The 21,838-nt window shown below is 41.8% G+C and overlaps 2 protein-coding genes across 13 annotated transcripts in view; one reads left to right on the top strand and one right to left on the bottom strand.

Moving 5' to 3' along the window:
• Positions 1–6,365, bottom strand: part of DLGAP2 (DLG associated protein 2) — a 450,420-nt gene extending 444,055 nt beyond the window's left edge. For 6 of the 7 annotated variants that reach the window (XM_031504438.3, XM_085574578.1, XM_021551143.3 and 3 more), the window contains exon 1: positions 6,219–6,365. In XM_031504438.3, the coding sequence (XP_031360298.2) occupies positions 6,219–6,236 (18 nt within the window). In that variant the 5' untranslated portion in view covers positions 6,237–6,365. The remainder of the gene's footprint in view (positions 1–6,218) is intronic. The other variant, XM_085574579.1, reaches the window with a different exon arrangement.
• Positions 6,366–6,544: 179 nt separating this feature from the next.
• Positions 6,545–21,838, top strand: part of ERICH1 (glutamate rich 1) — a 103,829-nt gene continuing 88,535 nt past the window's right edge. For 5 of the 6 annotated variants that reach the window (XR_014953596.1, XM_077782393.2, XM_021551273.4 and 2 more), the window contains exons 1-2: positions 6,545–6,695; positions 20,677–20,871. Coding sequence is in view for 5 of the 6 variants with exons in the window: in XM_077782393.2 (XP_077638519.1) it covers positions 6,578–6,695; positions 20,677–20,871 (313 nt within the window). In the remaining variant the exon portion in view is untranslated. Of the gene's footprint in view, positions 6,696–20,676; positions 20,872–21,170; positions 21,274–21,838 lie in introns of all 6 variants that reach the window. The other variant, XM_085574574.1, reaches the window with a different exon arrangement.

Here is a 21,838-nt window from a genome sequence, read left to right as displayed (position 1 = left end):
TCTGCATTGTGTTATCATGAGGAAGCCTGGTTAAGAATTGAGATAGATACATAGTTTTTTCAAGACATTTGGACATACTTTTCCATTTCCTTTTCTAGCATTAAAAAAAGATTTTTCTTGTCGCTTCAAGTATGCAGGATTTGAAATGCTGCAAGATCAAGGGAAGTGAGTCAAAGGAGTAAAAGCAAGCACTGTCCTCCTTTTCGCTGGATCAGGGAAGATAATTGTTATCAAATTCTAAAACTAAAGAATATATTTGTTGATTAAGTGAAATCTGCTGTTGCATAGAGAATAAAGGTGGCCTTATACTGATGCTATTTGGCAAAAATTTCTCTCTGCATGAATGAGGTAAAACTGTTGTCTTTATCTTACTTGGACTCTGCTTAGACAAATTCAAGAGAATAGAGTGTTTATGCTCTTTAGCTTTATATCCCAATGACTTATTAATCCATAAATCAACAAGAACATGGAAGTGGAAGATCCTCTAGGTTTTCTTCCTTGCTCCCCTATTTTTAGAGTGTAAGAATAAAAGGTGTAGTAACTACTTGAGATTCTTTCACTACTGTCTCCTATTCAGGGGAAAAAAAGAGGTTAAAAAGCAACCTCCCACTGGTGGTGATTGAAGCTATTTGTTCAGTGTTATTTTTATAGGCTACGTGTGAAGCTAGAAAGCAGGTGTGTGAGAGCAGAGAAGTTCGTTCTACTCCTCATTGCCAGAAAAGCACAGAATAAGACAATAGCATACTTCTGTATTCTGCAGCTGCATGAGCTCTAAAAGCCATCACATGAGAGTGAAATGGTTTGGACAATGTTTCCTTTAAGGGTAACTTGGTTATCTGCATCATTAATAATACTGTGTCTATTTTCTATGGAAAGTCACCAGCTTATCCAGTTGCAAAACTAGGAGAATTGCTGGAGACTTATGATATATAATTTGCATAACATTAATAAGGCATTTAAAAGTTGCACAATACAAGCCATAGTATCAAGAAGCAAAGAATCACAGGAAACTTATTCAGTTGACCTCCAATGCACAAAAATAAATTTCATTAAGAAAATCAACATTTTTTTAAAAAATGTGATGCTAAGGGAAAGTAGATTCCAGACAAGCCTAAAGAATTAATTTGCATCCTCACCACACCTTAGGGATTACTGAAAACACAGTATCACCTCAATTAAAGGAGAAAGATAATAAAAATAGTTCTGAATTGTTTTTCTCAATATTGACCTGCTGCCTCTCCAGGACAATGCTGAGAGATTGTTTCCTCTCTGAAAGGCAGCATGCCAAAGGCTGAACACTGCTCAAGCAGCCACTCAGCTTCCAAGATGATATACATATCAGAGACACCTTAACTGACCACTACACCAGAGTGGTGTTCAATTTCTCCCTACATCTGTCTTAGTTTTGTTTTCCTAACTGCTTTCAATGTCATTTTCAAGATTCAACCTTTACATTTTCTAGAATAAACTTTGAAATGCAAGAACTTTTTTGTTCAAAATGAGATCAGATCAGTCTGACAACATTAAGATGTTCTTCTTTCTTTTGACATAATAAATTTACTTTTTGCAGAGAGTATTTAAGATGGACTATGCAAAATTGAGAGCGGTGGAAGAATTTTGCATGGAGAAGGAGAAGCTATGAAGGACCCAAGATGGGGAGCTATAGATAGACAGAAAGCTCTGGAGTATACTTAAGCTTTCTACTATTTGTGCAAAGTCTGAATCTCTAAATTGCTGATTTTCGTCCTGTTGGATTTATGCATTTGATCATATTTTTGAGATGTTCCACTACTGTCAATTTATCTATACATAGTGGTTGCAGCATCTCCTGAAGATAACAGACACTGATTCCCCTTGTGAAATAAAAGCCTTAATCTATGGTATACCTCATGTATTTCTGCTAACTGCTGGTGTATGCTATCTTTACTATCAAAAATAAAAAGAAAGTATTTTCATATCATAGGAACATATGCTTATAAAGCCACAAAAAATTTAGAGGGCTTAAGGCCAATGCAATTTTGGAAGTTATTTGCTGTTCATTTTCAAAACTGGCAGGGACAGAGAAATGTGACAAATATGGAATGAAAATGCATGGAAGATAAGTAAATTTTATGCACAAAAGAAGTATTTAAGAGAGTATAGTGAGAAACAGATAAAAGCAAAGTGAGACCAAATATATATGCATGCGTGGAAATACTGATTGAGAAATCTAACTGCAGTGATTTCTATCCTCTCGTCACAACCAAGCATGTACTAAATGAATAAACTGCTACTTGACATTTTCTAAATAAATATCATGGGAAGAGTACTTATTTTACCTTAATGAATCATTTCAGCCTCTCCAACAGAAAGTAGTTGCGATGAACTATAATCTGTTCTGGGAAATGTAGTTCTATAATGGAGATATATATGGACTGAATTATGGGAAGTTGTGTTCTCCAACAAGTCTACTTTAAAAGAGATTCTGATTCATCCATGCCCACTTCTACTTATATTTGATCATAGCTGTTGACATACTGTATCTGCCATGCTGAGAGCTATTTCTCTACTAGAGGTAAGAAAGCCATATGGTTCGTGGATGACTATGAATTTTTGCAAGGCAAACTGAACTAATATGTGTATATTTTTTTCCTGTAGCTATTCAAACAAAACTACCCATTTAGCAAACAGAACATTTTCAATTCAATGGGATATTTTGGCCCATGTAATACATTTCTAAGAACTGAAAGTCTTCCTTAAATACAGTCACAATTGATGGGCTAAGACTGACTTTCTGCATTAGTGGTCCTCTCATTCACCATGCATGGTTAGATATAAACAAATTCACTGTACTGATTAAGTGAAGCAGCAAATAAGACTTGTCTTGTTCATGGAGTAGAACCAAAACAGCTGTTTTTGTCTAACTGATGCATATTCAAAGGTCCCCCAATGTTATACCTCATATAAAAACAGGAGGTTATTTGAGGGGTTATGTTCTTTTTATTACTAAAACTTCTCATAGGAATATCATAGTTATACAAGGAAATTGCTTTGACTATGTGTAATTACAAACAGGGAAAAAAAGTTCTTGCCAAAGGCAGGTGTAAAATAGCATTTTACCACCCTTGTTAAGGCACAAAAAATCCATGCTAATGATTACACCAAAGTCCACCATTTAGCCAGGCAAAGCTCACAATCAAGCTGAAATTCAGTCATCCAGACTGCATCTACAAATATTTCCTATTAGAACATCTGCTGTCAAAAAACCCTTTCACAGCTGTGACATTATAAGTGGACCAGGACAGCAATGTTCAGGGGAGCTTGCAGAGGGTGCCCTCTGGGCAGAATGCTGCTTGATGTTCAGACAGAGTGGAAACTGGACATGCAAGCTTTCCTCAGGATCAGGTATGAATCCATCTATTCAGGGATATGTTTCTTATATCACATGTATCAATTACTATTGAAATAAATTGTTTCACGTATTGGAATTAATTTAGAATATTACTTTTTGTTTGTCACAATGGACCTTGAAATTTTTTGTAACTTGCTTTTGTAACTTTGTTACCAACAGCTTGGCACTGCCAACAGTTATTAATTGCAAACAGTCATTAATATTTGTGGGATCCTGCCGTACACAAATGTGAATTCCCAATCCCATTAAGTCATTATGTTATTACCATTACCAATCCAGCAAGTCTTGTGTTTGACTGTGATTTTATGTGTTACATAGACAAAACACATTCTCCTGAATAACTCTGTCAAGAGCAGCCTATGTTTGCTGATTGTTAAATGCTTGCTTACAGAACTTATGACTTCACTCTAAGTATAATTTCAGTTTGCACCAGGAATTTAAACTAATTTCAGAAGGACTGAAAATTCTAAAAAGTTATTAGAGGTATGCCCTATACCATTTCAGTGCAAACTAGATATATGACTGACTAAATGCAAATAGCACTTCATAGTACTAAAATGAAAAGCTAAAAAAAAATTAAATCAACAAATTTATTTGACAATCCTAGATTTTAGTTCATGTGTTATTGAACAATGGCATAATAAATACATTCTTTAACTTAGGAATGTCAGATAACACAGGGTCTGCCTCGAGCACTCAGAATTAAATCTCTAATGTATAACATTGTAATTCATGAAACTATTAAACATTGTCCAAGTCCATTTTAACCACATAACACACATTTTGAAAAGCATGCAAAATGATAGGGGGAAGAACCTTTGAAACATAAATGATATGATCAGCTTAGCACCGTAAAAATAGCTACAGACAGTAACATTAAAACTCGCAGTTCTCAAATGAAGGGTTTTGTGCAAACCATATGGAAATTACTTGAAAGTATTGCTATGTTGCGGAAAGCACAGAAATATAAAACTTCTACTCTTCCTATTTTACCTGTTTTCCAGATAAAACACAAAGATGGAAATGCAACAAATCAGAGATGTGAACAGCTGATACCTCAAATACACGTGCATTATAAAATATTACCATCCATCCTCTAGTCTACCTCGAGCTGCTTTTTAAAATTTTCAGTACCATCAGTATGCCCCCTTGACACTCCCACAGTAGAAAACATTCAGTTACTAAGACTCCACATGAGATTTCCCCATCATCTGCACTTGGGCCGCACTCAGTCACAGTGAGGTGACCATTGCTCCTCGCAGGACGCCCGCTTGCAGCCATCTACTCCCTAAATAGCTGGAGCTATCCAGTGTTTTATATTTTGTTAGTGCTCCGCTTATGTTGCTACTGTGAAGCAGAGATACAAATAATAAAAAAAAAATGGTTACAAAACACTCTAGGGCTAAGAAGGGCACTTGTTTTTACAGCCGTGATCTTGGGCGAACACCACCTAAGGAGACGGCAGCATTTGGTCCCCTTCTCAGGGCTTTAATTTGGAAGAGATTCAAGTATCACCTGCTCCCAAGGCACATTAAGCCTGTGTAAGAATGTGCCGTAATGAAGCAAAATTGGAAACAAACAGTAGGTTGTCGCCATAAATTAGAACCCTTTAAGTTTGAGGGAAGTTGAGGCCGAAGCACTTATAAATGGATTTATGGCTAAACGCCAAGCAGTACGGCACCGGCACCGATGTTAGAACTGGGACACCAGCGGTGGCAGGAATTAGGTTACGAAGGCGACAGAAAGCGGGGCGGTAAAAGAAAGCCCCTTTTCTGCACCTCCCGCCGGCTGGAAGGGTCTCCCCACTCCCTCGCCCCGGGCCGATCCGTACTGGCCCCACAGCAGCAGGTCGGGTCGGCTGGCGGGGACCGCCCGCCCCGACGGTGGCGGCCGCCGGGCGGTTTGCCGGCTCCGCTCCGGGAGGCGAGGCGGGCTGGGGCGCGCCGCGCTCTCATTATGACACTGGGTAATTATTTTATTTCTCCGGCAGACGGTGTTTCAAGCGGCCGCGGAGGCGCTCAGACAACCCGCCCGCGAACGCCGGCCTTTGAGTGGCGAGAGCCACCCATGATCGCGCCGGTGACCGAGGACAGCGCAGCAGATGCGCCGGGCGCCCACCCCCGCGCTCCGGGGGCGCGCCCGCGGCGTGGCAGACGCGCAGAGCCGGTGCGGGGACCGTGCAGGACTCACCTGCTGCCCGCCCGCCCCTCCTCGGCTGCCGAGATGCCGCCCCACCGCCCCTGGGGGCCGGGCCGTCCCTCCGGAGGACTGGGACAAGCCTGGCGGAGCAGCGCGGCCCCTCCGACGTACCCGCACCCTTCCCGGGGAGGCACGGCGGCCGGGAAGGGAAAGCGGGGAGCGGAGCGGGCGGCGGTGCGCCGCCAGCCCCGGCTCCCCGGCCCCTCCTCGCAGGGCAGCCCCAGAATCACGCGCTGCCAAAATTTAAATCGCCCCAGCACTGCGGCTCCGCGCACAGCATCCCCCTCCCCGCCGCTCCCTCCGACCACACCGGTCACACGGGAGGGTGCCAGACAGCGGGCGCTCCGCCGCGCAGCCGTCCTGCCCGGGCTGTACCGAGGCGAGACCCTCGCCACGGCGACACCGGGACGCGCCGGTGATGGGGATGGCACCACAACCGACGGCGCGGCTGGCGCACCCTCGCCCCGCTGCCCAGGCGCCCGTCCCCGACGGTGCGGTCCCCGCGGGGACCCGCGGCACCGGCACCCGCCCGTTCCCTCCGCTGCTTGTGCGGAGGCGCCCCGCGAGCAGCCCGGCGCGCCTGCCGCCCCGACGGCGGCCCCTTCCCCTGCCTCTTCTCCCTCCGTACCTTTTTCAGCGCTGACATTCTAGTGCATTATTAACGCGGCGGGTGCGGGCTGCGGCGGGTCGGGGCTGAGGAGACGCCGCGAGCGGGAGCAGCGGCGCGCGCCCAGCGTCCCCCGGCGCCGCTCACCCGCCGGGGCCGCCGCGCGCCGCTCGCCCGCCCGCCGCGCGCCGCTCCCCCCGCCCCTCGCGCCCCGCGCGCACCCCCGCCCTCGCTCCCGCGCGCGCGGCAGGGGCGCCCCCGCCGGCTCTGCGCAGCCGCGCGCCCCCTGCCGGAGCCCGCGGGCATCGCGCCCGCCGAGGAGGGGCGGGAGGGGCGGGGCCAGCGAGCGGCGCGGCCGCGCGGCCTGCCGCACTCCGCCAATGGCGGCGCCCGCGCCGGGACCGACGGGCGCGGCGGCCAACGGGGAGGAGAGCGGGCGCGGGGCCGTGCCCGTGTCTCCGGGAGGCCGCGGGGCCATGGCCGCGAGCAGGAGGGACGGTGAGCCAGCGCCGTGGGGGCTGGAGGGTGGTGGTTCCGCCGCGCTGCTACCGGGGCTGGGGAAGGAGGGAGCGAGGGGCGGCGGCGGCCGCGGGCGCGGCTGCCCTCAGCCGCCCTCAGCCCCGCGGTGTTCCGGGCGCGCCGCGGGACTCGCCGGTTCCGCTCCCGCGGGGGAAGCGGCGAGAAGGACGCGGGGCGAGCCCGGCGGCGGGAGGCGGATGGACAGCGGGGGCCTCAGCGGAGCCTGCCCGCCTTGCAGGCGGGGCTCTGGGTGCGCGGGGCCGCGGGGACCGAGCCCTGCCGGCCTCCCGACCGGCCCCGCTGGCTCGGACGGCCGGGCGGGTGCTGTTGCCGAATTTCCTGGGGGCTGGGAGAGAGTAAATAAAATTTACTTCTCTAATCACAAAGTATTTTAAGATGACACCTTTTTTCTTCAATACCCACGTATGCGTGTGCTTACTTGTTGGTGACCCACTATTTCAGCTTATTTAAAGTGAGTTAACTCGCTTCTAAAATAACTGTGGTACTGTGCTTGCAAAGAATAAAATATCTGAAGCACAGCTTCAGTCTATTCCGTTTATGTAAATGTTTTATAAGATACGGCAGAGGAAGAACGCAATATTCAAATTACAGGTGTTCCATAAGTAATATCTCATTCTTAAGGGGTCTCGAGTAGAGCTGAGCTGCGAGAGAACTGAAGGCTTGCATCCTGTGCTTAGCTTTGGCGTTTACAGACAGTTCCAGCATCTTGAAACTGGAATACTTCATGGGAGGATAACAATTTGAGAGCGAAACTGATCAACAAGAGTTAATGTTTAAGCTACTTGCTGACGGTCTGCAAGTAGAGATCGTTTGAAGGAGGTTTAAATACACGGTAGTGTTCTCTGTGGTTTAGATGCAGATTCGTTGTGAGAAAGTGAGGAGTACCTGTTTTGCTTCTACGCTTTGGGGCTTTGGGGATGTGAATTACAAATTGATGTTTTCTGGAAGAAAGTGAATCAGGAAGAGTGAGTTCATGCACTTGTGAATGAGTGCATGGCTCTAGAGCTGAGAATGGGGGAACTGAATTCTAAAGCTCTTAATCTGTTTAAAACTGAAGGTCAGATAAAGAGCTACTTGTTTTGGTAGCATGTCAGAGAAAGCTGGAGTGATTATGCTTAGTATCTGACTTTACTATGTAGAAGTGGAAATCGCTCATGTTTTATTCAGCCACTCTAAGGAGCCATGACTTCAGATTGGGAAGAAAATACAGTGAGAAATACAAGGATGTCATATGCTTCCCTGTGAGGAAATAATAAAACTGGAAGAGTTTAGAACCTCATCTGATCAGCCTCTGCAGCCATAGCATGTATCAAAACTGTTAACTTTCTGTTGTGAAACTATATGTATTTTTGAAAGGACAGATGTCCTATAAAAGAGCTGACAAAGAAGGTTTAGCTGCTTCTCTTTAATGTTAGGTTTGCTCTTTTTTGTAAGGGTACGTTGAAATGCTGAAGAGAGACTTTTGTCTGCATTACAATAGAACAGCAAAGCTTTTTATTTTGTTTGGGACTGGGTCATAATACAGAATAAATGGGATGGTCAACAGCTTGTAGGTCATGGGTCTAATTGTCAGTGAAGAGAATCTAAATAGTGAAAAGCCAGTAGAGCAGTTAAGTGAAATGCACTTCACTCTGCCAGGAAAGGGTATGACAGAAGTAGTTGAGAAAATGCTGCGCTTTTTTTTTATTTTTTTTTTTTAGTTTTGTGGGGCTTTTTGTTTTTTATTTGCTCATGTACCAGTGATTCGTGACAGGGCTAGAGGTACTACTGCTGTGTGTTACCAACAAAGTATTGATCCTGTCTGGGACAGCTGAACTCCTAATTTGTTGCTGTTAAACATTGACAATTGCATCTTGAAATCTTTAGTCATCATTCTTGAAAGTTTGTGCCAGCCCAAAATAGCACTTTCATAAAGGATTGTATAGAGAGTGATGTTCCAGCTGCTGAAAGGTAGAGTTAAGGTATTGATGAAGGTGTGGTGTACATTATTAGTTGCTAGTAAAAAGAGATAGAAAAATTGTGCTGTACAAGGGATGATCTAGTGGGACAGCAGGAGACTTCCTACTGGAGAGATTAAATGGTAAAACAGATGTGGACACTTAATAGACATCAGCAACAAATGGTTTTAAATAGAGACTTGCTTCAAGGAGTACTGTTTTCATCTCTCAGGTGACTTGGGGCAGGATTATAATGGCTGTTGAAATGAGATTGCAGTTCCTTAGTTTTGGGGTTTTTTTTGCTTTGCTGGTGGTTTTTTTTGAATGGCTATATCACATATTAAGCATCTTCATTCTTGCAGAAAAGCATACCATTTCTTCCCTTTTTCCAGTTTCAGAGAAGCATTGATTTTTTTAGAGATCTTGAGGTTATTCAAATCCTTTTCTTATTTTTGTTTTTCAAGCTCAACATAATTTTTTGACACGTACTTTGATGTTTTCCTGGGAAAAAAGATAGGCACCTTTTTTTTTTTTTAAGTAGGTGTGTTTTCTTTCATCATATATGTTTATTAGTAAGGGAAATACTAATTGCAAATGGCATTTGATGCCTGACATTACTTTTTTTTTTTTTTTTTCCTTTGTGAGCAGTCTCTTGCTTCCCCCCAAAGTGTGACCAAAGATTTATTACAGCTTACCAAGATATAGATTCTGTTTGGATTGTAGTTGGCTAAATTACAAATAGCTGGGTTTTTGTGATTAAATGTAGAACTCTGAGAGTTTCTAGCCAGGCAAAAAGTCTGGGAAAGAGCTGGAGAAGAATGTAAATAATTCTTTCTCTCTTGTTTTTCACATTGTTTATAGTTAAGTTCTATCACTGTGTGTCAAGCACTTTGCACCAATGTTGCGAGTTGTTTTCACTTCAGAACCAATGGAGTTGGTCCTCACAAAGCTCTGTATAAAAGAGCAGTGTATTTTGAATAAATCAGAGTTTCACTCTCATGCAACCTTCTAGTCAGTCTTCTCATTCCCGTCCTGCCTTGACAGAAACATCGTTCCTGTCCCTGCACAGCACCGTCTGCAAGATTGCACACACATTTGCCCAAGCTGTCCAAACACTTCGTGCTGTGACCTCTTCCCTTGGGAACTGTTCCCGTGCCCAACCACACTCTGAGTGAAGAATCTTTTCCTGATGCCCAACCTAAACCTCCCCTGACACAGCTTCCGGCCATTCCCTCATGTCCTGTCACTAGTGACTACAGAGAAGAGATCAGGGTGTGCTCCTCCTCTTCCTCTCACAGAAGCTGCAGTGAGGTCTTCTCTCAGTTTTCTCCAGGCTGAGCAGGCCAAGTGCCCTAAGCCAACTCCTCATACGGCTTCCCCTCAAGGCCCTTCACCATCTTTGTAGGTCTCTTCTGGATACTAACTGCTTTCTATATTTCTTATATTGTAGCATTTAAAACGGCAGGCAGGATTTGAGATGGGGCTGCAGCAGCGCAGAGCAGGACAATCGCCTCCCTTGCCCCACTGTGCCTGATGCCCTCCAGACCACAGTGGGCTCTCCTGGCTGCCAGGGCACTGCTGACAGTCTTGTGCAGCTGTAGGTTACAGTTGGCTCAACTCAGTGGCCAGAATTATGATAAATAATAATAGTCACCAAAGTTGAGCTTTGGTAAGGGTTTGTGAGACACCTTTAGATGTTTTCAGTGAGGTCTGATTTTGCCAAGTAAGAAAAGGTGCAGTATGAGAAACATATTTTTAAGTTTTTGTAGAAGATGGATGCACAAATTGAAACTATAGTGAAGATGCTGTTTTCTGAGGACTGCAGTAGCAATACACATTTTGCAGGGTTTCACTACAAAGAAGATGGGGTTCTTATGAACAGCATAACAAAATCCTGGTGTTCTCATTGCGAACTTCTTATCATCTTTGTCATGTCAAGTTTATTAGATGTCTAGAAGCTTGTGGCTGCAATTAAGGTGGCCTGCTGACAGATCTCTAAAACCTTTGTTGAGACAGGATAGCATGATCTATTAGTCAGATTCATGTAGAACTACACAGTCACGTAGAATTTGCTAACAGATGTAAGTAAGACCAGTCTTACTGATTTGAAACTGCAATGTGACAGAGACTGTGCTTGGTCTAACTGAATTAAGTTTCTTTTAAGCTAGGAAGAGAAAATAAATATTGGCTTTTTCTAGCAATAAGTTACTGTTTTGTATCTGCAATTGCCATGAACCGTGTTGGTCTGGAAGCTCACAGGTCAATCTCTCTTTGTAATAACTCTCCCTTTGTATTAAATGCTTAATTTAGGTGAATACATAGATATGGGGTGTTTAATCACTATATTCTTTTCCTTTTCTCCCCTTCAGTCTTACTGATATGTGCCATATGCTTAAATAAGTTGCTTTGAGCTGTTCAAAAGCTGTCTCACAGACAGGAGAATTCTATAGTACTGAGTTTTAGATAACAAAGTGGGTTTCCATATGCTATAAAAAGTAATGCTAAGTAAAAAGATAAATGGAGACATATTTTATCAACTACTAACTTAGAGCACAAAACTGGATATTTTTCCACTGTGTTTCTCAAACCTGTAATAAAGGATATGACAAGTGTAAAATTAAGGCAATTAGCATCTGATTTTTTTTTCTTATGGGATGCTGAAGACTAATAGATGCTATTGCAGTGAGAATAATGTCAGTGGTCTTGAGACAAACCTTGATACTGTGAAGTTACTATTACACACTACATAGAAAATGATAGCATCCATATTTCTTGTGCAGCTCCCTGTGACATTTTGGTTAACAACCATACTGAGATGCAGCTGTTACCTAGTAGTTCAAGCACAGAATTCTTGTGTTAGCGTTCGGAAAAACACATAATCATGGGATATGATTTTATGCAGGTGCTTTTATTAAGAGCTCTGGGAATCAGGGGTACAGACCCAAATCTGACTCCCACATGGCTTTCGAGCTGAACGTATTTTATATTCTGTCGTTACATAACAGACATATTAATTATTTAACTTACATTGTTCTATTGTATACATTGATATGAGTTTCTTGTGATCTTTCCTAGGTCACTGACCAGAGTTTCTCATGATTATTCTTATGATTAAACAGTAATTATATTTAAGTACTAAACAATCATCACATCTAACAATTATATCAATTATTATGTACTATCTACACGGTGCAGTTCTAGCAAGTACGAGTTCTCCATGTGCTTAGAGTGTTTATTTTCTCAGGGCCTACTAAGCTTATTTTTCCTTTTAACCCTTAATCCCCATGATTTTAAAACCCTTTTACTATCACTTGGACCTTGGATACAACTAAAATCTTCCATTATTTCATTCCCAAATAGTACATGTGGATTCTTTTCACCATTAAATATGTAATAATAGCTTTAGCTGTTAAAACCATTTGTTATGTGTAATGTCAGTGAGACCAATTGTAAACTTGTAAAGAGGACCATTCCCACCTTGTGTAGATATCCTGTGAAGACCTGTACAATTTTTTCCCTTTAAGATGTCACTAAAGTTTTGTAAGTGTTGTAGAACTAAAATATTGTCTAAGGAGCTAGTCAAGTTTAAAATAATCAGTTTTTTGATATCAGTAGTGTTTCTACTCAGTCTTAGTTTTGGAATTTTGTAGTTAAAAAAACAAAGCCAGAAAAACCTCACAGCAACCAAGCAATTTATCATAGCTTGTGGGAGAAATGGGATGAACAGCCTTTGTTCAAAAAAAGTGCTCTCTTGACGAAGGCAGATAGTTAAAAGTAAGGTGTGTGAGGCTGAGAGAATGCTTTCCAGGCCAAAAGAGACTTCAGAATCAAGGTTTCTAACCAATAGGGCAATCTCCAATGGGAAACATATTCCTGTATAATGCCGGATTCCTTAACCTAGTAAGGAGAGGAAGAAAAAGAGCCAATGCTGAAAACAGTCAAGTTTTTCAAATCTGAATAGCAAACATAGTCTGTGTGTATATGTCTTATGCCAAAGACAATTAGACACTGGAAAAACCCCTGATATGAATTATGGAGTTCCTCTAGAGTCTTGAAGTATATTAAAAGTATTGAGATACAAGTTTTTGAGTCTCAGTGTAGGTAGGTGTATAAGTATTTCTCCCAGTCATTCAAACAAGATTGAGTAGTACATTTTCTGGCCTTAAGATGCAAGTGAATTCTATCCTGAAATATAAAGCTGAAAAATTACTTGGTGTCTTCCTTGAGAAAGCATGTCATAAATAGTAGTGCTGTTTGGAAGGAAGCACTGTAAATTCATAGATAGATGCAATTCAGTCTGAGGTATGGAGACTGAAGATGTAGTCAATGATCTGCAGAACAGCCTCCTCTTTGACTAAGCACAAGATCTTGTAAACTTTTAGCTTCTGTGTTTGTCTACAAGTGCCTCTTGAAAGAGGCAGTCAGCTTCAGCCTGAATTTTCTGCTGCAGATCTTGCAGTCCTTGCTTTTTTATCCTTTTTTTATCCTTTAGCTACTCTTGTAAGAGCCTGTTACCATAGCTTCGCCTGCAGGATGAGGACTGCTTGCAGACTGGGAATGCAAAGCAAAATACTGTACCCATTCCTGTGTACTTAAAACTGTACATTGATCACAGCTAGGATTCTACATATTTCACTATTTTTTTCCCCACTTGGAAAGATCTATTTTGTTATTCCCGTGATACTGCTACAGTGCTTTGCTTTGGTTTGCATGCGCTATCCATGGTGAAATGGAAATACGTCACTCTTGGCAAAACTTTTGACCTTGCTGATAGCAAGAAAATCACATTTTCTGTTTCTTTCTCCTGAGTTTAACAGGAGCATCCCATCTTAGATGTTGGATACACTTTTTAGATGATCTGAACTGTCAAGCTACACAGAATGTAATTGCATGTCACTGCATCATTCTTTTTCTTATATCCCTGCATAGCTTGAATGTTTTTGGTAAAAATGAGGGGGAGTGGGAAAATGATACATGTTTTGTAGTGGTTAATTACTCTCTTTCTTCCTTGATTTTAATCTTTTGGTAGTTGCTGAATTGGTATCCCAAATCTGGGAATCTTCTCTGCAGCTAAGTGATCCCTACTCAGAGGATTTTGACGTTAATGACTATATAGCTATTCATTTTCCTCAGAACTAGAATATGTTGTGCACACACACAAGCTCTCTTGACTTAATTCAAGCCTTTGGTCTCTGCCACTTCTAGCAATGGTTTGGGGTCTTTGAGCTTTCAGCTGATTCCTTTTTGTTTTGCTTGTGCCATTTTGGCTGTGGGGCTCGATAACTGGAGGTTTGTTTTTTTTTTTTTTTCTGAGGTCAGTGTGTGTATGTGTCTTTTGCTCGTATTGGGAAGTTTAGGTCAAGGTTAATAAATTTAATTATCCTTGGAGGTTCTGTGTATTCGTTTCCATTTTCTCTAACAGGGGGCTGTACTCAGTGCACCATCATCTCTACTGAGTACATTTTGGGCACTCAGAGGCTCATTGGCAGAATTGGTGTCTTGTGTACATTGAGGTCTCTGGAGCGGTGTCTAATCTGCAGGCAAAACAGGATACCTTGCATGCCATCAGGCAGCATAACTTCAGACTGAATTTTGCCCTGGTGGCTGAAATACAAACTCAATGCCTTTGTCTTTGTGAGGTTTGCAAAGCCATGACCCAAAAATCACTGTGCTAGGCCAAGTAAACACAGAGCAAAATAATTGTTCATCAATTTGGCCAGCTGAGCAACTCCTTCAGAAAGAATCCAGAAAGTCAAACTATGAAACTCAAACTATCCTGTATGGTTAAAGGAAAATAAGCTTTGTGGGGCATGGCTTAAAGGAATGAGCAGCTTCTGGCCTGAGGTTATCATTAGTCTTCCACCTGCTAGCTGGTAAGAATAGCAGTCTAGCTAATATTTTCTGTTTGTAACAGTCTTTTAAAATGCTTTTACACTCCATTGCTCTGGGTCCTGATAAACACAGTCATCTCTTTTTCAAGAATCATTCTTTTTTGGGTGATTCCTTGAAGATCTCTGGTCAAGAGTGTCCAGCCATTATTAGGGAAGAAGAGCTGATCCGTGCAATGGGATTGTTATACCCTACTAGACAAGGCCCTCCACAGTTTGCTCTAGTTGATCCTGTTCTGAGCTTTGGGATTAGACTGGGTGGTGTCTGGAGATCCCTTCCAGCCTTAACAGTTCTGTGATTTTTATGATCATGTTTTAAAGTAACTGTCCCGTTCTGCCCTTCATAGGAGATGTGGTACTTTTATGATTAAAAAAAAAAAACCAAACTTCAGGGATTTAAATCTATTTGAATATTGGAGAGTAATTCTTCACTAACAGAGATGAAGTGAACATTTTAATGAAGCCTTATCCATATGTTCTGCATGAAGATTATCATTCTGTCTGCTCTTTCTGTCCTTTTCCATTCTGGTGTACTATCTTTCCTTCTGCTGTAGCAGAAATAGCATATTAGCACATTTTGCACATGGGATGGTTTCAGAAGAAGTTCCTGATTCTTCCATTTTTGGAAAGCTTCTGTTTGTAGGAGAGACAGAGACCAAGTAGGGCAACTTGCAAGCTTCACAGAGTTCAGTGCTCCAATGCCACTTTACTTTGTTTTTACTGCCCAACTTCCACCTAAGTAGGCAGGAGGCAACCAAATGAGAAATGTGGTGGGGGTACTTACAGTATGGTTGACAAGTAGCCAAAAGTATGTGGCAAGCATTCTTCACAGAAATGTTTTTGAGGAAGCTGTTGCTGCACAGGAACATTTCTGATGTTGTTCAGAACTTAATTTGTTTAATTCTTCAGCATGCTTTTGTTACAGTCTGTAGTCCTAATGGAGTTTTAAGTCATGCTAAGTCCTGTTGCCAATCCCAGAATGTTCATAAATCTGCAGTGCTATTTCAGTGTGTTTGTGGACAGTCTGCTTATATCTGTAATATGAATTCAGTCAAGGTCTCAATTTAATACATAGGGGTCAAAAATGCATTTATTTGAAGCAGGCTCCTTATTCTTCTTGCAAAATTAGTAGTAGAAAGGTCATGGATGTTCACAATTTGTATCAGTAGTCAGCATGTGTTCTCTGTTGTATTTCTTAGAGTTACACTTCGCTTTCCTTATGTGATGTCAAACTGTAGACACGGAGTACTTTTTCAGTTTTCTGATGTATTTGTACTTCACTCTTTCCAGACATGAATTGTCAAGAATTAGCAATGGAACTTGTTTGGTACCTTTTTCAGCTTGTTCTCATGTCTGAAAATAATGACTCCTTTTTGTCACTGAGGAATTCCTGGAAAGTCAAGTGTTACAGTGTTTCTTCAGCTCATCTTACAGTAGGAATATTTTAATAGTGCTTCATGTTTTCAGCTGGAAAGTGATTTCTTTTTCTTTTAAAATTAATCAGAATCAAAAGCCTACATGAACCTGTACAGTTTCTCCATCAATTTTGTGTCAGGAAGACATAGTCAAGAAATAACCATATGGTTTTTAACTTGCCTATGCTATAGCTATGGTGATAGTAAGTTTTACTGCATTTTGAAACTCTAATAGGTAAGATACATTTTTGGTAGTAGATACTTTCGTTTGAATTTCCTTTATTGCTAATTTTCTGTTAAGGGGTAGTTATTTTTAAGGGTTTGAGCAGTACTTGCCAAATGGACTGATATCTGATGCTGAATAGTACCAGAGACATCAGATTTATGAAAGGTTTTCAAGGGCAAGAACTGCTCTATAGCATCAGCAAGACCATTCTCCTGTGATTGAGCCAATGCTTATGGATATCACACGATACCTTTTTTCAAATAATTGCAGTGATAAAACCTTCTGGAAAGAACTTACTTTGTCATCTGAAAAATGTTTTGGTAGCTCAGTTCTGAGACTGATAATTGCAAAGCAGAGTGCTGCTTTGGAGCATGCAAAGCTGCTGAGGATAACAGAATGGGTATTCCTCAGAGTCTAATTTCTTTGTTCAAAAGAGGACCACTTTGTTCAAAATGTGAGGGCTGCAGGCAGAGTTTTATTCTTTATTCAGAATAGAATATCCTTAGGATTCCAAATAGTTACAATAAGGCAGTCAGTTTTTTCAGCACTCTCTGGTGATTCTAGGGATAGTAACCAAATCTTCAGAAAATACAAAACTGGGAGGAGCTGCTGGCTCCCTCTAGGGCAGGGAGGCCCTGCAGAGAGACCTCAAAGGGCTGAGCAAACACCAGGAAGTTTAACAAGTGCTGTATTCTGTGCCTGACATGGGGCAGCCCTGACTGTACAGACAGACTGGGGAGTGAGATTCTAGAAAGCAGTGCCATGGAAAGGGACTTTGGGGTCCTGGTCAGTGACAAGCTGAACATGAGCCAGCAGTGCCCTGGCAGCCAGGAGGGCCAACCCTGTCCTGGGGGGCATCAGGCCCAGCATGGCCAGCGGGAAAGGGAGGGGATTGTCCCTGAAGGGAGGTTGTAGACAGGTGGGGGTCGGTCTCTTCCACTGGGCAGCAACTGACAGAACAAGAGGACACAGTCTCAAGCTGCGTCAGGGAAGGTATAGGTTGGATATTAGGAAAAAATCGTTCACCAAAAGAATAATAAAGTACTGGAATTGTCTTCTCAGGGAGTGGTAGAATCACCATCTCTGGATGTGTTTAAAAAAAGACTGGACATGGCACTTGGTGCTATAGTCTAGTTGAGGTGTTAGGGCATAGGTTGGACTTGATCTTAGAGGTCTCTTCCAACCTCATTATTTTGTGATTCTCTGATTCTGTCCTGCTCTGCTCTGCACTTGGGCAGCCTCACCTTTAGTGCTGGGGGCAGTTTCAGACCCACAATATAAGATATTAAGCTATTAGAGAGCATCCAAAAGAGACCTACAAAGATGGTGAAGGGCCTTGAGGGGAAGCTGTGTGAGGAGCAGCTGAGGGCACTTGGTCTGTTCAGCCTGGAGAAGACTGAGGGGGGCTTAATTGCAGTTACAGCTTCCTTGTGAGGGGAAGAGAAGGGACAGACCCTGTTCTCTTCTCTGTGGCAACCAGTGACAGGACCCAAGGGAATGGCCTGAAGTTGTTTTGAGGGAGGTTTAGGTTGGATATCAGTAAAAGTATATCTTCACCCAGAGGGTGTCTGGCACTAGAACAGGCTCCCCAGGGAAGTGGTCACAGCACCAAGTCTGACAGAGCTCAAGAATCATTTAGACAAAGCTTTGGGCACATGATGTGACTCTTGAGGATGGTGCTGTGCGGGGACAGGAGTTGGACTCAGTGATCCTTGTGGGTCCATCCCGACTCACCTGATTTTTTGATTCTTCATTCTGAGGAAGGTGAACTGCTGGGATTCATTGCTTCCTGCTGTCTTCAGAAGGCTTGAAGTACATCAGGTTTCAAATGAGAACCTTGTAATATCTAAGTATCAACACTGCTCACTTCTATTTTGTTATGATTTTTGGAAATTACTAGTTATCTTAAGAGATGACCTGTGTCATTGCTGAGATGCTCTGATACAAATGTGAAAACTTTGCAGGCAGTAAAGAGCTTCCTTACTCCATACCTTGCTGCTTCTTCCAGTGTCTGCTGAAAATGCCAGCCGAGTGGATGTTGCTTTCATTAATCTATCACTGTTCCTGATCTAGATACTTCTTTCTGAGCAAAAGAGATTTTTATCAAAAAATAACCTCCTCAGTATTTATACCCTCCAAGGCAGGCATTCTATCAGCTTGCTTTCTCAAGCAAAGGTGTTAAAGATAGGGAGAGCTCCCCATGGGAATTAGAAGGAATGAATGTATCACAGCAGATCTCATTTTGCTTTCTAAATTAATGTTATTGTTTGTATGAATATAGTCCCTCAATTTTAAAAATGGAAAGGAAAACGTGATGTAATTTGGGGGGAAATGACTAGGGATATCAGATTTCAAGGTGGGGAGCATAAAATCTAGTGTGGTTATGAGGAGGCTGCTCTTCTCAGCAGATTTGGAGTTATATTTGCATATTTAGATTTATCAGTAGGTGAATGATCATTTGCTTTGGAAGAATAGTTCCCTCAGTACAAGTGCTTGAATGTTAATCTGTGTACTGGTTATGGATGTGCTAGAGTTAATTTTCTTCATAACAGCTCCTGTGGTGATGTGTTTTCTGTATTTGTGGTGAAAATAGTGTTGATGACTCAGGCATATTTTTGTTATTGTTGAGCAGCACTTATATGGAGTCAAGGTCTTTTCTCCTCACCCCACCCTACCTGTGAGGAGACAGGGAGTGCACAAGGAATTGGGAGGAGACACAGCTGGGACAACTCACCTCAGCTGACCCAAGGGGTATCCCACACCATATAGTGTCATACTCGGCATGCAGAGCTGGGAGGAGAAGGAGGAAGTGGGGCACATTTGTCTTCCCAAGTCAATATTGTATGTGATGGAACCCTGCTTTCCTGGGGATGACTGAACACTGACTGCCCATGAGAAGTGATGAATGAATTCCATGCCTTGCTTGTGTGCATGACTTTTGCTTTACCTATTAAACTGTCTTTACCTCAACCCATGAGTAGTCTCCATCCTATCTTTCTGATTCTTTTCCCCCATTCCATGTGGAGGAAAGTGAGCAAGCAGCTGGGCTGCCTATTGGCATTAAACATGACATTTAGTAATGGCTATACTGTAGTTTATTAAAATGCTGTAGTGTTAGTAGCACCACTTGGGGAAAGGATTCAGGATAAACCTCTTGGATAACTTGCTTAAGAGTCAGATATCTGGAAAAGGCAGTGAACAGTGTCTCATTACACTGGTTATTTCCCTCTACTTTTCTTTAGCTGAGGAGAGTAATTGTGGATTTTTGTCTTTCTAGCTGTAGACTAACCCAGCAAGGGAACTTTACAAAAACACACAGTCACTTGTTCATGCCTGTCTATCTGGAAACTGTAATCATAGCCCATAGCAAACCATTCGCTCATGTAGTTAAGCATTTACATGGGAAAGCATAGCTGCCAAGGTGCACTGGAGCTACCGTTTGGCTATCAAGGACTGGTGGTTCAAGGATGAAGGTTTATTTTTTTCAGTTGTGAATTAATTTACTGACAAATTATGTGATGATAAAATGTTTTTCTGCTAAGCTGCAGTGGGATACATTTTCTTACAATTTAATTTCTTTTCTCTTGGCAGAATTATTTTATTATGAATCTCAGCAGGTTGCTTGTGCAGTGTCCACAGAATGTATATTAAATCTGAGGTTGCAGTATAGATACCATTTTTCCCCAGATGTCTTTTTTCCCACCCCTACATACAGCCATATCCCCTTGACTGCATAGAATTCATGAAACTAGAGATGTTGCTTTGCAATAGATAAAAACTTCTAGTAATAATTTATACTTTAGTATGTTTTTTTTAAGTTATTGAAGTAAACATGTATATATTAAAAAGATAATGGTTTTGTTAATAAGTAGATTATTGGCATTTATTTCTTTAATCAAATGATACTTGCATTTGACTAACTCATAGCAGATTGTTGGTGTCGTCAGAAATGGGCCCATAAGAAGAAGAGGCGTATAAGAATACTGATAATTCTGGAGAAATAACTGGTTACCATGTGTTTCTGCTGCTGTCTACTTCTGGCTTTTCTGTGTGATTAAATCGTAGCTTACTGATTTTAATGAGTAATTCAATTGCGGTGTCTCTGTGCCAGAAGAGACCTGCATTTTGAGCAGCCTTGTGACACTTGCATAGAAAGAATCTTGTTCTAAAAATTAATGTGTATGTAGTCTGTTAATGTACTGTTAATTTATTGCCAAAATTTAGTCAAATTGAGGACTTTAAATGTGCTAGTGAACTCTGGTGTTTTAAAGCTGTTTTTCTGATTCAAGTTTTGAACTTAAATATATTTATTTTCAGTTTCACCTGTGAGAGGTGGAGACTACTCAAAACAAACTTCCACGGAATATGAGGGAAACTGTCTCATATCAATTCGTTTTTGGGTTTTCTGAAGTCTTAAAGTATTTTTAAAACACTGTATTTCTTCCTATTAAGAAAAGTTTTCTTACCCTGCAGTGTTCTTGGCGAAATTACTGAAAAGACTTTATGGTGAAACTTCATCATCTTCTCTTGTTCAGACCTCAAGTAGAGAAGAGGAGGTCGTTCTTGAAAATCTTGGATCAAAATCTCAAGAAAAGAATTTGGATAATATTCAGATTTCATCAGCAGATGCTAGCACATCGACTACTACACCCTGTGAATCATTTCAAGGTGAGACTGTATTGTCATTTTTTCTGATAATATGCTTTTAAATATAGCTGCTTTATTTCCAAACAGTATAGTATGTTGTTTTTTTCATGTATTGATAACAACAGATGAATTTGAGCACTAGGGCTAGTGGTACTTGATACCTGGAACACTTGAGGTCCTGTGAAAGTCAAGAAATAGTCTTGGTGTATATGCTTGGATACAGCATTTAGCAGTAGTAAATATCAAAGTTCAGTGTAAGTTGTAACTGTCTTTGATGTAATGTCTCTTAAATAGTGATAAAATTATTTCTACTGGTGTAGCTCCGCTCAGCTGTTAGAAATGCAGATGGAGATTGGTGGGAATACATGATCCTGCCCTTGTGCTGCAACAGAAATCCCATGGGGAAAGCAGATCCATCAGAAGGCAAATATTAATTTAGAGACTGTGTTAATTTCATGGAAAAGAGCATTATGTTGTGTGTGTTTATGCAGTAAACATAGCACATGAATATTTGAACAAGTGAGTAACAGTCTATTTTTTTTCAAGTAAGTTGTAGAATGTGAATGGTGTGCCAATAGGTGGAGCTGGAAAATGAGGTAGCTATAATATTGCTTGTGGGTAAAAGGCTCTGTGCACAAGTATAGAATGAGTGTGAATTGCTTTGTATTTATCTAAAACCAGATTTTGCCATAACTACAATAAGGCTGTTAAACTGGCTTGAAATAGAAAGGTATGTTTCACAAGAGTATAAAAAGTTTTCTCTGGAGGAGATGGTCAGCTATCCTTACTTGCTCACAGGGAAGAACTGGTTGTGGATGTGGTCTGGCAAAGAAGAGTAATGTCTGGAAAGAAGTGAGCAGAATGATTAGTATTATGTGCTACATAAAAACAGATGTTTGTCTTGTTCAGGGATCTGCTTGGTAGGATTAATGAGAGGATTGGTCTGAATTGAAAGGAGATCTGAAGAGCCGGTTCAAGAATAACCTCT

Source organism: Lonchura striata, chromosome 3, assembly GCF_050655825.1.
Source record: "Lonchura striata isolate lonStrDom1 chromosome 3, ASM5065582v1, whole genome shotgun sequence".
Taxonomy (NCBI): Eukaryota; Metazoa; Chordata; class Aves; order Passeriformes; family Estrildidae; genus Lonchura; species Lonchura striata.
Note: the sequence above shows the minus strand (reverse complement) of the source record. Positions and strands in the feature narration are given on the sequence as shown.